This window comes from Erithacus rubecula (genome assembly GCF_903797595.1).
Source record: "Erithacus rubecula genome assembly, chromosome: 1".
NCBI lineage: Eukaryota > Metazoa > Chordata > Aves > Passeriformes > Muscicapidae > Erithacus > Erithacus rubecula.
In genome coordinates, this window is record NC_136658.1 from 42,531,788 (window position 1) to 42,548,443 (window position 16,656).

The 16,656-nt window shown below is 36.9% G+C and overlaps 1 protein-coding gene across 1 annotated transcript in view; it reads right to left on the minus strand.

The window, feature by feature from the left end:
• XPO4 (exportin 4) overlaps positions 1-16,656 on the minus strand; it is a 79,122-nt gene that overhangs the window by 8,175 nt on the left and 54,291 nt on the right. Inside the window, exons 11-22 of the mRNA XM_079307895.1 lie at positions 15,289-15,431; positions 15,028-15,173; positions 13,557-13,734; positions 11,979-12,138; positions 10,200-10,369; positions 9,108-9,282; positions 7,726-8,019; positions 6,643-6,823; positions 5,012-5,130; positions 3,977-4,107; positions 3,081-3,198; positions 1,781-1,873 (exon numbers count right to left, since the gene is read on the minus strand). Coding sequence (XP_079164021.1) covers positions 1,781-1,873; positions 3,081-3,198; positions 3,977-4,107; positions 5,012-5,130; positions 6,643-6,823; positions 7,726-8,019; positions 9,108-9,282; positions 10,200-10,369; positions 11,979-12,138; positions 13,557-13,734; positions 15,028-15,173; positions 15,289-15,431 — 1,908 coding nt within the window. The remainder of the gene's footprint in view (positions 1-1,780; positions 1,874-3,080; positions 3,199-3,976; positions 4,108-5,011; positions 5,131-6,642; positions 6,824-7,725; positions 8,020-9,107; positions 9,283-10,199; positions 10,370-11,978; positions 12,139-13,556; positions 13,735-15,027; positions 15,174-15,288; positions 15,432-16,656) is intronic.

Genomic DNA, 16,656 nt, shown 5'->3' on the forward strand with positions numbered 1-16,656 from the left:
CTCACATACCAGATGGGCTACCAAGGGATGTGACTTTGCATCTCCTATTCATAGCTAGTAAGACCTGGTCAGGGATGTGGTAATTCATGCCAGCCTTTCAGTTATCATTAAATAGTGGAGATAAGGATTCCCAGGAAAGCAAGGAAAGAGGGCAGTCAAGTACAGAACCTGGACATCATGAGTATAGATGTCACCTTCTTCAAGACTGGTGGGTGGGATCCTGTGGGAGTCAGCTCTGAAGACAAAAAGAGCTCAAGAGAGCTCTTAAAAACAGGTCTTCAAAAACAATCTCTTCCAAGCACAAGAATGGTCTGTCCAGATACAGAGGAAAACCGTAAGGACACTGATTCAGCTAAGCAGGGACTTAATGACTGAACTCCAGCACAAGGGCAACACATGCAGGAAATAGAAGTAGGAACAGCTAGAAAGGAGAAAAGCAGAAAAATCACCTGAACAAGAACAATGACAGAAAAATGAAGTTCAACTAAAGCTGAATTTAGCAAAGGACAAAGACAAAAGCAGCTTCTACCAGTATTTTAAGAGTAAAAGAAGGAACAGTGAGAATATAGGTTCTACTGCTGAATGGAATAGATGATTTAATGATTGACAAGAGTAAGGCTAAAGTAATCAATGCTTTCTTTTGCCTTGGTCTTCACTGACAGGTTTTTCCACACCTTTGTGACTAGAAACCAGATTCAAGGAGGAGATGAACTATGCATAGTAAAGAGGATCAACCCAGGGATCTCTTGAGAAATCTTGATGCATGCAAGCTCATAAGGCCTGACAGAATCTATCCAAGGGTTCAGAAAGCTGGCTCATGTCACTCATTACTGGCTGCTCTCTATCATCTTTGAATGACTAAGAAAATAATGAAGTAAGTACTCCTGGAAGTTATTTCTGGGCATGTGTCAGGGGAAGTTTAAGTTGGGTATTAAGAAAAGGTTTTTCACTCAGAGGGGTGTTTGAGCACTGGAACAGGCTCCTCAGGAAAGCGGTCACAGCATCAAGCCTGGCAGAGTTCAAGAAATATTTGGACAATGCATTCAGGCACATGATGTGACTCTTAAGATGGTCTTGAGCAGGGCTAGGAGTTGGACTCAATGATCCTCATGGGTCCCTTCCAACTCAGCATATTCTGTGACTCTGAGAACATATAGTGTGGATTTAGCCAGGGTAAATAATGCTTTACCAACTTGTCTTATTTGACAAAATGACTTACATCTATGCCTAAGACAAGTGCAGTGGATGCCTAAGGTAAGCAGGTCTTTAGCAGTTGTGTACTGCACACTAGCAATCAAGCTAGGATTTTATTGTCTAAATAGGTGAACTACTATATGTGTAAAAACACACCTGTATCATCAGCCTATAAAGGATTGAGGCTAATGGCTCATGTTCCACCTGGAAGCACTGTAGCACCAAGTAGAACTGAGAGGTCTCATCTGGACCTTATCTCGTTAAATATTTTAGTCAGTGACCCAGAGGAGGAGGGGAAATACACTCTTCTCAAGTCTGGGGATGAGACCAAACTGGGGAGTGCAGGCAGTGCATTCAAGGGCAGGACTGACATTTAGAGGCACTTACTCTGGCTGGAGCAATGAGCTGACAGGAGAGTTGTGAAACTCAGCAAGGACAAATGCAAAAACCTACAGCTGAAATAGGCAGACCTCCTGAGGATGCCTCCCTCTCAACCCAAATAATTCCAAGATTTATCAGGTGCACAAGAAATAACCACTCTCCTTTAACAAATTACTTCTTTTCAGGGTGTGTCTGAATGCCATACCTGATGCAAACACACTAACGTGTAGAATGCTTCACCTGCTGCAGTTGTCATTTCTGTATTGTGCTTCTGAAGTACCAGCATATCAAAAACCATCTGAAATTGCAAAACAGAAGTAATTGTTTAAGTGTATACTTTCTGTTTTATCATCATTTGCTGCTGAAGTCCACCTTCAATTCTAATAACAATGAACATGCATTACAAATATCCAAGGTTGCTGTTGGCTTTGTTGCCTCCTTTTTTTAATTTTAGAATTTAGGTACCAGAAACTTAAATGCCAAGTTCTTTCAAAAGCTGAGTCTTGGCTTAACAGCATAAATCTACATCTCAAAGCACTGGAACCTGTTGCTGATTTATATAAACTGTTCTTCAGAGAAACATGACATCATTTGTATTTTTCTCCATTAGCTGCAGATATGCCAAAGGAATAATGAAAAAAGCCTTTGCTCATCCAGAATAAAATACAGAACTTTTTCCTCAAATTTTGGAGACTCCTACAGCTCACAGAAGATCAAACGGGGAACAGATTAGTGAAGACTAATATTATAAGAAATTAAACTATATTAAACTTAGAAGATACATGAAGACAAAATTATGCAAGTTTCTCATTCTCTCGGCTTTTCTGATGAAAACATTTAATGAGCAATCCTCAGAAATCCCAATATCAGTTTGGTGAAACCCATACAAAATCAGAAGACAAGCCCACAGATTCCACAATTATTTTGTTGCAAGTTAGCAGGAACCCGGATGCTACCAGATCATTCCAAAATTCATTAAAATGGATGGCTCTAAAAGTCAATGTGATGTTGAATCAAGAAAGCATGTAATTAATTAGATACATTGAATAAAGGACAGCATTTCCTTTCTAGCTCCCAGCTATGCTCTTTTTCATGCCTTTTCCTTTAGTACTCTACCCACCCTCCAGTTCACAGAATTCTGGAAGCCTTCTGTTCACAGCTTCACCAGCAACTGCTAAAACTGTCAATCTCTCAAGTGCAGAGCATGGAAATAAAAATTGCATTCTGAGAGGCTCAGATCTTTTTTTTTTTTACTGGCAATAATGGACTGGTTCCCTCTGCACCTCCATCTTCTTTTATACTCTAATCTGACATCTTCAGTTCTTCATGCCCTCTTTCTTGTTAAGCTGCCACCTTTTTTTTTTTTTCTTCTTTTTTTTAATTAGGTAACAAGCTGTTTCTTACTATATGTATTATCCTGATTAATCTGGGTATGATCACAGTTTGGCCTTTGGATGCTGCCTTTATGCAAACAACCAAAGTAACAGGAAACATAGACACCTTACCTTAAGAAAGTGCCTCGTTGCTAGAAAAAGAGTTGAATCTGTTTCTTGTGCTTTTGCACACTGTTCTGCTAACGGTGTAACAGCCTCCAGACAGAGCTGGCAAACCTCTGAGCTCATTCTGATAATGGGTGTTAAAGAACTGTAGTTGGATTTCAATTAAATTGTGGTCAAACTACCCAGCTGTGACACTAGAAAATATCTGAAATGCTTGTATGTTTTAAGGTTTCTTTTCACTACAATGTTACTAATTTTAAAAATCAAATTTTAAAAAATGCTAGCAAAAGGGGAAAAAAAAGATTTCAACTTCATTACCTCCTTTTATTAGCTACATGCCCTAAGGTAACATAACCCTCTCTGACATAACATTTTCAGAAAGAGTCCCTTATGGTCAAGCTCATCTGTTTCTGACACGTGCCACAGATTAGTGAAAATGGTACTCCCATTATGAGAGGGAGAGCCCATTGGCACCCTGACAGGAAATGCTCTGGAGCCAGCCCAGTAGAACAGCAGCAATGTTTTGTATTACCAGCTGAGAGACTAATTCAGGAATGGCTTTGAGATACCAGCTGAAGGCTTATGAAGTTACACACTTTGAAATGAAGTAATGGAGGAGGCAGGAATGACTGCCAGAAAAAACTTACATGCTAAGCTACTTAAAGGCTGCACCCAAGCACCACAAGAGGCAATTCAGCTACTGCTGGAATCTCAATGACACTGCAGTGAAACTCTCAATTCCCAGAGAGCAGAGTAAGAGTCTATTACCAGTATATCATTATAAATACAGATATTGATAGAAAAAGAAAAGAAGAAAAAATAAATTTTTAACAGGTCCTTACAAAAGGAACTTAGAGATTTTTTTCTTTTTTTAAAACATTCCCAAGCTCTATAAAGGATACGATGACATCCCTAGCTCCAGTGAGTACATTAGGCTCTTAAAGAGGTCCTCTGGAAGTTGTGGAATTTTCTCAGGGAATATCTCACATATGAAAGTGATTAATTTGTAATATTGATTACACAGGGATGGAAACTGTCAAAAGAAAAACATGGTATTTTTAGATTCAATCACATAACTATCTTGGCATAATTTTCAACTGTACAAAGAGACACGACTGATTATTTGCACTGAAGAAAATAATTTTAGTAGGAAACTTGAATCATTAGAATAGCTATAACTTTACATAAATACAATAAAAGTGGGACAATAAAAGAAAATTACTAAAGACAAACAGTAGCTGGTGGGAGTCTGGTTTCTGCTCCATACAAATTAAAGGAGTTTTATTTCAGACACAGGCAAATCTGGTCCTATGGGGTAAAACCTCATGAGCATTTGGAGCACAACTGAGGGGCTCCCAGGGCACTTCCCTTGCCTTGGTTTGATCTAAAATGGATGCAGCCCTCGTGCTCAGCAAGTGATACTGGATGAGAAGGCAGGTGGAGAGGGGACAGCTGAGACACCCTCCAGAAGTGCTGCCCTGGTTTGCAGTAAAACATGAACACAGGGCAACAATCAAATGCTGCCATCCTGTTGTTTCATATTGTTCTGACAAGCTGCTGATGCCTATGATTGACAGCCATCTGTATTGTGGAAATAAATAGTCATATCTCATAACTCATATCACTATCTATGCTTCTTGTCACATTTCTGACTCTACCAGAAAAAGGACTCTGTGAGCCACATTTCAGGTTTAGCTGTTGATCTGCACAGACTTGCTTTGAGAAGAAAAGTTTTGTCTAGAACCTTCAGATATACATTTTCTCAGCTTACAGTATTTCTTTCCAAAGAGTATTTAGAACTGTGGAACAGTTATTTACATTTATGAAGTCTAGGAAATTCAGCTTATTCAGGTAGAATGCATACAGGAACAAATTCTGGGAATTCATTACTATAAAGCTTTCATATTCTAGCAGCTCCATGTAAAAAATATATTTACCTTCAGCAGATCTTGTGACATTAGAGGCAGAACTAGATTAACCCCATATAAGACAACATCTGCTGCTGATACAGATCTATTTGTAACTTGCCCAGGCTCATGTCCCCTAAATACTTCATCTGCAAAAAAGAAAAAAATAATTTGTATCAAAGGAAGATTAAACATTTTGAAGGAACAGTCCCATTTCTTTATAATACAGACATTTTTAAAAATAAGACTGGTCCCCTCTCTCCAAACAAAACCATGAGGCACTGTATTAAAATAGAAACTTAGTGAGTGTAGGCTGTCACATCACTCTATATTTATATTCATTAGGACTGAGCATTTCATAATCACTTGTACCAGATGGCATGCTAAACCAGAACACTTCAGATACTGAGGGCTCCCGTCCATTACAGAACACTGCATTTGTTTCTAGTGATAGTTGCTTCATGCCTGCACACATAAACACATAGTGAGTAAAATATTACTCTATTTTTATACTACATATATATAATATATTTACATATGCTTTAATATCTTGTATGAGCAAAAGGTGAAAAAAATGGGAGACCTAACAGAGAAAGTTCTGCAGTTTGAATGTTGCCAAGTTTTCTCCAGTTAGAGGTTAAGGCCTACATTTCCCATCAAATGGCAGTGACCTTACATTTGCAATTCCTGCATTGAGTCAGCAGCAGTATCCAGAAAACTCACAACAGAACTGAGCTCTGGGCATTGCATCTAGGTTTTATTCGCATTACCTCTTTTTCATTATGTTTTCCACACAACTCGATCAACATCCAAACCTCAAAGCAAATACTTTAAAAAGCACTGGGTTGTCCATTCAATGGAAAAAGTCTAAATGTGGTTCTGTACTTGTGTCATGCATGATGTAAAAATAAAACCATGTACTGTATTTCGGAGTACAAGGCTCTCTCTTTCAAGACATACCTCAGAAAAGCAATGAATATCAAAACATGTTTGGTATCAAACAATCTGCCTAGGTTGTTATCTGTGCAAAGTGTATAGAACATGGTGAGATATGAACTGTGCAAAGTGTATAGAACATGGTGAGATATGAACCATGCAAATGTGTTTTGGCTTATTCAAAAGCAATGCACCACAGCTAACTGCCAGAACATACTCAGGACAACTGCAATTTCAAGTGGCAAATATATGTAAGAAAGTAACAGGTTAGGATACAAGAAGTAACCCTTAACTACACCCACAAACCATAAAATATGTTCTGTGAAAGAGAAATACAGAAGACTCTCACATGATGGAATTTTATGACTCAACATTTCCCAAAAGTTAAATCCTGTACTAAGAAGACCACCCATCTGCTCTCTTACACTGCTTTACTACTCCAACTTCTCTATGTGCTTTTTGTTATAAAACTGCTGGTACAACATATTTAGACTAGCAACATTCAGATTTCAAACTGTTTCATACAGCCATAATTTATTTTATGACAGCAATAATTTGAGAAGTGAGAAGTCCTTCTTTGCTACTTTAAATAACAATTTCCATATCCTGACCTAGTTAAGCCTAAACTTCAGCTCTTACTTTACATGGACTCAACACAAACCCCAAAATGGTTCTTACAGTTTAGGAAACAACATCTGGTTCATCAATTACCAATTCCTTAATACCTGTATCACTGAAATCTATGAACTCTTTTGACAGAAGATTAGTGAGAAGCTCCATAATAAGAAGGAGATCCTGGTACTGGTCTTCTTCTGCTGTAACATCTATCCGTTGTCGACCTAGATTATTCTTGGAATACACCTGGAGCAGAGTTAGGCAGGCCTCATACAAGTTCATGGCTTTGGCCTATAAAACAATGTTACATAATAAGAAAACTTTCATATGCTAAAAGTGAAACACTTTGTTTTAAGATGGCATTACTTGGTAGACAATACTTCAAGATTTTAATTTCAGTGTATGATCACTTTTGTACCAACTATACAAAAAATCATCAAGGGAACTGTCACCTTAGAAAATAAGAACACTTATAGCCATATATTGATGCGATACTGACTGAAACAGCAAAACATTAATTTGCTTGATTCCTCAGTCTTAACAAAATCCAGACAAGAGTGGTTTGGGACAGACTGACATATCTCACTAATCTCACAAACTACATGACCAACAAATCCCCTGGGGACACACTTTACTTACAGAAGTTTGGAGCCACAATGCACCATTTGTACATACCCAGTTTGGAATAGGCAGAAAACCTTGCAGATGTGAAAACAGAACAAGCCAACAGTGCAAAGACACAAGTGCATGGCAGAAACTCAAAATTTCAATTGGTAACTTCTTGGGATCTATTAATGACATGCCTAGGACTAAGGCAGTGTCTCTGTGGTTTGCATTTGCCACAGAACACTGCTGCAATTCTCCTAGACTAGACTTCAGAGAAGTTTGGTATCATAAAAAGAGACTCAACATAATCTGTCCTCTTCTGCCACCATACATAAAATTAGACTTGTGATGAACTGTGGTTAAATTTATTGGTAAAAAAACACAAAACAAAACAAAACCAAAACAATGTGCTGCTTCCAATATTTGCAAGTGTATGTTTTAAAACAAAGGAATTCCTTAACAGATATGTACACAGTCTTTCTTGCCCTCTTTAAAAATCATGACATTTTATCTTGTTCAAGAAATAGCACTGTATACACATGCACACACACATTCTGCCCCCTCCTTCCCTTTCTGGTTGTATTTACCTCTCCAAGGTAGCAAATTTGTTTATGTGCAACTTCAACAAAGACTTCTATTATGAGATTAACAGTCTCTGGTGTGTTTTTGTATACTTCCATTAATCCAATGCAATTATTAAGGAAGTCCATTAGAAAATTGAAGAGAATTGCTACGTTATCAATCTGGGTAGCTTCAGCAATGCCACAGAGTGCTTCTAAAGTAGCAGTGATTTCCTGCTTCACTTCCTCCTCCTGACAGATCTGCTGAAAGTTTTCTTGGTTTATCACATTCAAGAATCGCTGCTGAAGTGGCTGAAGAACCTTGAAATTTTCCAGAAAAGTCACATTAAGATAAGCATAGTATTAAATGAGATGTGAGGTTTAAATAATTTAGCAAACTCATGCTTTTGGCATGGCAGTACAAGAATCAATCACTTCCAGTTTTCCAATGGTTCAGTTATGTCACTATCTATCTGTCACATTAATGCAAGCAGAAGTGGTAGTGAGTAGTGCTTCTCATTGTCCACCATGGCCTGCAGGCAGGTCTCAAAATGAGCATCTCCATAAATATTTTAGGTAATTTTGTACTGTTTAAACAAATGACAATGACTGTCTCTGGCTCAAAGCATTTGATTCCCTTCAAAGTCAGCATTAGGGGAAAAAATTGTTACAGCTTATTAATGAAACCATTAACATTAATGCTAACAGTTACCTTTGCCACATTATGATCCTCAATAGCAAAATCACTTCTGTCATCATCTGTATTTGGAAACAACTTAGAAACTTCCACAAAAATTCCAATTACTTCCACTGCATTACAGCCTTACCTTAAATCACTCATTCTGTACCTCTGCCAATAAAAGCATTTTTTTCTCAGAAGGTCAATGCTTTACAAAATCACATGGTGTTCCAGATGCCATTTCAGCTACTTTCTAGCATCAACCTTTCTGGTATTAAATATCTGAGCTTTAATGGAACCAGGGCACAAAGAGCTGGTCAAAGCTCTTCATTATGTTCCACATTAGCTTTTTACTTACTATCATTATCATTAAATGGTAACAGAGTAATTCATAAACCTTAAAATTCAAATGAAAGGAAGAAATGTCCCAGTGCAAGTGAAATTTTTAATCTTCTATAATAGTCACTTTCAAACATATTGCTCTACTGTCTGCTTCACAAATCCCCCAATTAATTATTAGTGTTTTTTCTTTAGATTTAGATATTTTAGATACAATTTAGATACAACAGCTACAAATAACAATTGAAGAGGGAATAATTTCAAAAGATCATTAGTACTAAATATCAAAATATGCTATAAAAATTGATTTTGTGTCCATATAAAATTCCCTAAAATAACCTGTTGTACTGCTTGCTTATATGGAGGTAATAGAATTATCAAAATAACTTACCTCTGTCCAGTATTGTTGCTTTGTTTCTGTATCCATATGAGCAAAACCTCCTAGAACTAAAGCTTTCATTAGTGTTCTCTGCACAGAACTAGACAAATAGTGAAGAGGAGGGCTTCGTCTTGCAAATTGTTTAGCTAAATTCCACCAGTTTTCACACTGAATAACTAAGTTTGCCCTAAAAGAGGGGAAAAAAAAAATCATTAAACACTTCACAAAATTGCATTAACAGAGCACATCAGGTTTCTAGCAGTTGCTAGAAGTTTTTTGTTGCTATATTTTTTAAAAATTCCTTTATTCTGAGGCTAAATTGCCTTTGATTTTCATCTTACTAATGCCTCAGCTCTCAGAGTTCTCAAGTATATACTCTGAAAATAGATCAATTCATACAGGAGAAAAGCAGGGAAATGCTTAAGTTTTACACACACACACAAGAGTTAATGGACGTATTGCATGGATTAAAAGCTTAGTCTCATTACGTCATAAGAAAATAAGCAATTTATTCCAAAACTAGCTCCTCTGGGGTTTAATTGTTTTTATAAGAAAAATCCTCATACTTCAGAACAGTCTTTCAGTAGACTGAATGCATGACTGCATGTATAATTGCATATCAATTGACAGAAATAAAGCATTCAAGAAGTTCCTGCTTCACAATTTGCAATCAAAGAAAACTTATTAAAATTTGAGTGAATCCACAATCCTGTATTAAAAAAAAAAAATTTAGGTTTACAAAACGTATTTCATACTGGCTTAGCCAGTATCCAAACTCCTAATCAACAAAAATTAATAGCAACACAAAAATCCTTGCAATAAGAGTGGAGACCAGGAAAGTTGTCCTTTCTCACTGTTTAAGAGTGAGACACAAAAGTAGGGAAGGAGAGTGCACATTTAAACAGTAACAAAAATTTGGTGATGTTTTGTTAAATACAGGTCTCACTCCTCAGCTTGTCAGACAAGTCTGTGGTGCTTTTTCAGTAAAGTAATTTGAATTACAGAGACATGAATATGAAGCACCCTATATCTGGATTACTGTGGCCAAAAAACTTGAAAGGAAGCAAAAGAAACTTTTTGACTTCCAGAGGTATTGCAACTTACCGCTCTCTCCTTTCCACTAATGTTACTAGCAGCTGTACAGTATCATTTGCAAGGTCCTGCTCTGAACTCCACACTGCCAGGTTACTGATCACTTTTTCTAAAAGGTAACCCACAATCCACTGGGAACCCTCTGTATCAGCACCAAATGCTGTACTAAATGGCAGACTTATCTATAAGAAAAGCATTAAAATGAGTGAGTTTTACAGAAGCCAGAACCCAAAAGTGTATGGCAATCATTGTCAGCAAATTCTTTTCAGGCTGTCACCTCTTTCCTACTTAAGTTACACAAATGTTACATAGACAAAGGCAAAGAATACCTGTAATAGAAAAATCTTTGCCAAATTTATATTGCAATTTTAAGCACAACATCTAAAACAAAGAAAACTTCCAACCTCTTTACAAAAAAGGTTTGAGTATGTCTAGCTTTTCAGGCCAATGAAAGTTCAAAAGCTTTAATAATTAAAAGAAAGACCCCAAAATCACCTCCCAAAAGTGTTTCCATGAATTTCAGACATTTCCTCAAAATTCAGTAGTAATAATTATTAGAAAGAAACCTAATTCTTGATCTATATAGCAAGTTGTAAAAATTCATTTTCACCTCAATTTTTCTGCATCTGCTTTATTCAGATGGTTCCTTCAATCTACACATCTTTTAGGAAACATGTCACACTCTGGTCCTGGCACATTAAAATATGCTTGCTTGAAATTGCCTGCTCTCCTGCCTTTAAAGAATGTTTCTCAGGAGTGAAATCCAAAGACTTTGTAGTAATTGTGCAGAGGCTTCCTGTCAACACACCACTAATGTTTCTACCTTTAAGAACTCATGAAATATACATGACTGAGCATAAGGTTTAAATAGAGGTTTCCATCACTTTCACATGTCAAAACAAACTAAATGTGTGCGTTTCCTACACACTGGTTTTTTTTTCTTCACATTGTTTAACATGGATCTCCTTCTAACACGATCTCCAATTCTTGCCTAACTGATACCTTCATGAATTCTTAGCTGTGCTTTATGTATGAGCTGAATAATATGACTCCAAATATTTCCAAGTTTGTGTGATACCTATTATTGTTAAGGAGAGGCCTCCTGAAGCGTTAGTATTCTTAGTTGTTTCAATAGTGGAAATAAAGGGGAGGAGAGGAGACTTCTCAAAGATTAGAGCCAACAGGACCTCCTCAGGATGGGTGGCCTCTGCAAGCTAGCTGGATTACAGTTAGTTCCATAAGCAAAATCAGGATCAAGTCCTAATCACAATTAGTGCTGTCCAAGCACAGTAAGAAGTTGCCCTTTACAAAGAACACACTGCTGAAATCATGATACATACAATGAGAATGAGGAGAGAAAGCAGCATGACATTAACTAATGTATACTACCTTGTGATGGTGTTAAATATCTAACTCAGAATCACGATCAAGAGCAATCACTGTATTAGAGATGAAATGTAAAATCAGATGGACAGTCATGATTTACAACATCACTGCAGTGAGTTTCACTCACTATGCAGCCCAGGAGGACTATGTTATTCTGATATGGCAATGGCTACCAAAAAATCACATTTACAGCAAAATGTGCAAGAGTCCCCTAAAACTTTGCATTTCTAATTAGCAAATGGAAGAATACATCAACTTTCAAACAAATTCCAAAATAAATCACAACCCATATAACATAAAAAATACTTGAGCATTGCACTTTTAAACAGCTACACTGACATTTACAGTCACAGGATAATTTATTGCTAACACTTAGAAATAAATTCATAAAAGTTATATCCTTACCTGATCATACAACTTCTCATCTACTAGGAGGTACGTCTTTGCCCAGCGCTTGAGGAACCATACAATATCTTTGCCCATCTGGGGGCTCAGGAGGTGTGTGAGATTTGCCCTTATTGCTCTAGATTCTACTTCTGACACTCTTAAAATAGCAGATAACAACCTGCAGATTTAAAATACAATGAGGATCCTGAGAGTGGATTTTGGAGAAGCAATGCAACTACCAAAAACACTTTAATTTTTCACAAACTATGACAGAAGAATCGGGATAATACAAAGCACTTTTATCAAGTAAAAAGGAACTGAATTTATTGTTTTAGAAATGCAAGGCAAGAGAGAGAGAGAATAGAGCAAATATCCTCCAAAAATAAGAATTGTGATGTCAAAATTACTGCAATAAGGAATTCTCACAAGCATTGTGACACAAATGGACTACTTGGGAGTGCCTGAAAAGTTGCTTTTTCCCCTCTTTGCACCATGAAGTTGAGTAACCAAACAGGCTCTAATTGTGCAGTGTTTGCAGTGTTGACATATACCAAAAACAAAAAAAAATGACCAGTTATTTTTCTCGTGTTCATTACTGCTGAGAAATAGTCTGAGATAGTAAACCACAAGTTGATTGCATTGCTACAATCAGCTCATAAAACTGCATTAAATACTAGCTTTTGTAATGCATCAAGTGAATTTTGTAAGAATGTGATTGTACACAAGAAATTCAGGAGCTGACAGTGGCCTGCTTCTTGAAGACGTTCCAGAATTATTGCCAAGGGCCTCAAATCTCTCCTTATTTTGATCTGGTTTTATTGTCACCACTGAGACTTCATCAAGAAATACTGTTGGTGGCCACTTCTTGAAGTGGCCAGTAGTATAAGTAAGCAGTATTCAACCTTCTAAACACTAGGTAGATACATCATTACTAATGAAGGTCCATTTTTTTCTACTTTCTTCCCAGAAGAAAACTTTTAAAGAATACAACAACTAATCTTAGGTGGAGACTCGTCCATGTCAACTAAGAGTGGAATGCAATCTTCTCAAGTGTGAGGACTCAAATTGAGGAGTCCTTAGAGAACATCAGCCTTCTTGCAAAAGAGAAGGGAAATTTCTCCTGCTTCTTTTATAGGCTGACAGTGACGTGTACATAACTGACAGCAATTCCTCATGCTCAGAGGATCAATTTTGCTGCTACTGCCAAGCTTGGGCAGTAACCCATAATCAAAGCAGAGCAGCTCACTGTTGCTCTGGAAAGCATTTGCTGAAGCTGATATGTGCTGAATAAATTTTAGAGTATATCTTATCTAAAGATTTTGATCTGCCAGCTTTTTTTACTTCAGTGGTTCTAAGGATTTTCTGTAAAAAAAGATCAAAGATGGGTTTTCAGTAGAAATATAAAAAACATTTCTGCATATTCCCAAGACTTTGGCTTATGATGTCCGTTAAGACTGTCAGGTCAATCTTTCCTTTTTCAATGTTCAGTGTTTACACGTTGCTTAAATTTTCACGTTCACAGAAGTCTACGCACATTGTATGTTTTTTCTCTGAAAAATCATTTAACACATTTAATAGCACAAGATGTATCCTTACCTAATTACAGAATCAGTTCTGTTGTACCCTGGGATGGAAGAGGCCTTTTCTCCTGGAGATCCCAGAATTTGAAGTGTTGTATTGATGTCAACCTCAGCTGAATGTTTAATGGAATATTCCATTACTTCTGGAGGTATTAGCGGAGTCTCTCCCTGAGTATCATTAGCCAAGAGGTAGCCTTACATTAAAAAAGAAAGAGTGATCACAATTTTCTACCCTAGGTTAACTTATGGCTTTCTGATTAAAGAATCCATAGGCTTAACTGCAGACATCACACAGAATCAAATGTTTGTACAGACCCTGACTAACACTGCTTAAATGCATATAAATTAATTAGAATCCTTAAAGCCATTCAGTAGGAAAAAACCTAAAGAGACAAGAAACCAAGACCGGAAAAATAAACCATCAATTAAAAAATCAATAAAAAGAGACAAGCTTTGCTTCATGCAAAAGTGCCACAGTCAATTAATCTGCTTGGGGGAGGGATGTAACATCATTTTGTTGTCATTTTTTCCTTCTTCTGTTATGTGGTAAAAAGCCTCGTTTTACAGCTTCCCTGCTGAGTTCTTATCATTTGGGACTTCTGGTTTGCTAACATCTCAAATCTGTCAGTCTTTTAGACCTCAAGCACATGTGCTGTAACACAATTTTCCTCACCTAGCAACTGCAGATCAGGTGATGCATAGGCTTTCATACAATACTTTGGTATCTAGATAATATTAATTCCAGCTTTAGTTGTAGTTTTTAATATCTGATCTCATAACCATCTGTGAGCTACAAACTCCATCTCAGTGCTACACAAATATTATAAATACACTCATGTCAACATCTGAGAGCAACTAAAACACCACATCTTCAAAAAAGCCCCACAAATATTTCAAACATTATGCATTTCCCCGAGCAGAGTACAGACTTAGTTGTTACTACCTTTGCAAACTTAAGTAAAATATTGCCATTTAAAAAACAAACCCAAAGAAGCCCTAAATTTAGAATGAAAATGCTCTAAATTCCCTGAAACATAACAAAATAGCAGGTCATGGATCATCAGCACTGAGAAAGTCTAAAACTTACATGATTCTCTGTCACCAGCACATGATCTCATGCTGGTTCCCTTATAAAGTCATGTGCACCCAGCCAACACCACTGATACCACAAACAGACTAATTTATTGAATAGGCTGACTGATCACACAACTCAGAAAAACTGTAACAAAATTAGTTGCAGGAATTTCCAATGGACACTGATGAAACCTTTACATGAGGTAATCATTAGAGATAATATTCCTGTTACTCAAGGCAGATGATAGTAAGGTAAGGATTTTGCAAGTCCTGCATATAAGAAGAAATCATTGTAAGGGATAAAATGTACAGTCAATCGAGAGTAATTGATATACAGGGATTTTTCTTTCTCTGAGGTGGTCTAGCTGTAATAAGACTACCAGAATAAATACTATTTAAAGCTGTTCACTCACCTGTGACTAAAATAAGCCAATGAATATCCTCATACAGGTCATCAAGCACTTTATTGTCAATTGAACCTGATGCTGGTGAGGCAAGTAACTGCTGCTGATGTCTTTGCAACTGTCCATGGAGCCTTGTCACTCGGTCTTCTAACAAACTGTGGACAAATAACAAAGGAGTGTCACTGTTTTTAAACTGTTTTGGCAAAGTTAGACTTTTCCTATCTGACAGCTTTATTGATTTGCACTCATGGCTATTATTTTTGTACTTACCTCGTGAGAAGAGGTATGCAGTGTTCTGCAGCAATCCTCCCCAGCATGCCTACGCTGGCCAGCTGGTCACAGAACTGGTCTCTGTCATCTTCCTGCAGCTCACTTATTTCTTCTTCTTCCCGAGAGGCCACACCATTGGCAGTCTGGTTATTTCAACAAAATTAGAAACAACCAGTTAGGGTCATACTTGTTAAATTCATTACCACCACAATTTTCTGCATTATTATGGCTCTTTCTTGCAAGGTAATTTGCATGTATGAACAACAGACTTGTACTAAATTAGACACAGAAGAGTTAAACAGAGTCAACATGGATCCATATTGCTTTAAAATCAGCAGTTCACAAACTCATTACCAAAATGCCACATTCAGTTCATTTGTTAACACTTCAATAGTTCTCAGTTGTCTGAGATTACATTAATCATGTAATAAGTAGTATTTTTCATTATGAAATGAATGTTACCCTTTACATTAAAGGTTTTCCCTGACCTACTGTTTGAGGAGAAATGGTAGTTTAAAAAGTACTACTAAATTTAAAAAAAAGCACATTAAAAGTAAATGCTATAAACTCAGAAAACAACAGACTAATAAACTGGATGATCTCAGTCTTATTTCTTGCTGATGCAGGAGCTGCATTGTTCAATTTCTCAAAGCTTATCTTGGTTGCATGACAAAACTATTTAAATTATAATCAGATCTTATTCCTCGAAGACATGAGCACATGCAGAAACCAAGTATAAATATTAAAATTTCTTATCTCTTAATCAAAATTTGTGCAAGTAACAAAGAAAAATACAAGAGGTGGAGAAAGCTCTCAGCCTGCTTTGTTTCTATAGAGGCCCTGGAAAACTGAATCCACACACAGCTTCTTATGCAAAGTGCTTTTAACTCTTCTTTATGCAACCTAGCAAATCATTCCCTTTTGGCAACTTCAAAGTTGCAGCTGTTTACTGAAGGGTGAGCCTCTGCCCTCAAAGCAGAGACTGAAAGTTCCTGTTACTGCTTTGATATAGAACAAGAAGCATTCTAAAATGCCAGCTGTGGCTTTTAAAGGTTACCCATGGGATAAATGACTTATCTCACAGAATGACATGAATCAACCTGTGTACACAAGTTATGTCAAGACTGCCTGATATGAATTCAAAGCTCTCTTGTGAAATATTTCTCCCAGTTTTGGCACTGTTATTACCATCTGTTACATATTGAGATAGCAGAATTACATTTTACATAGTGCTTTTCAGAATGAGGTACTTCTAAGATCTTTGCACAGCATCAAATTAGAGAGATTTTATACAGTTATTGAACTGAATCTATATAACAACTTATTCATCTAACATCTACATCCAACTTTTTGTGTAAGAATCTATTT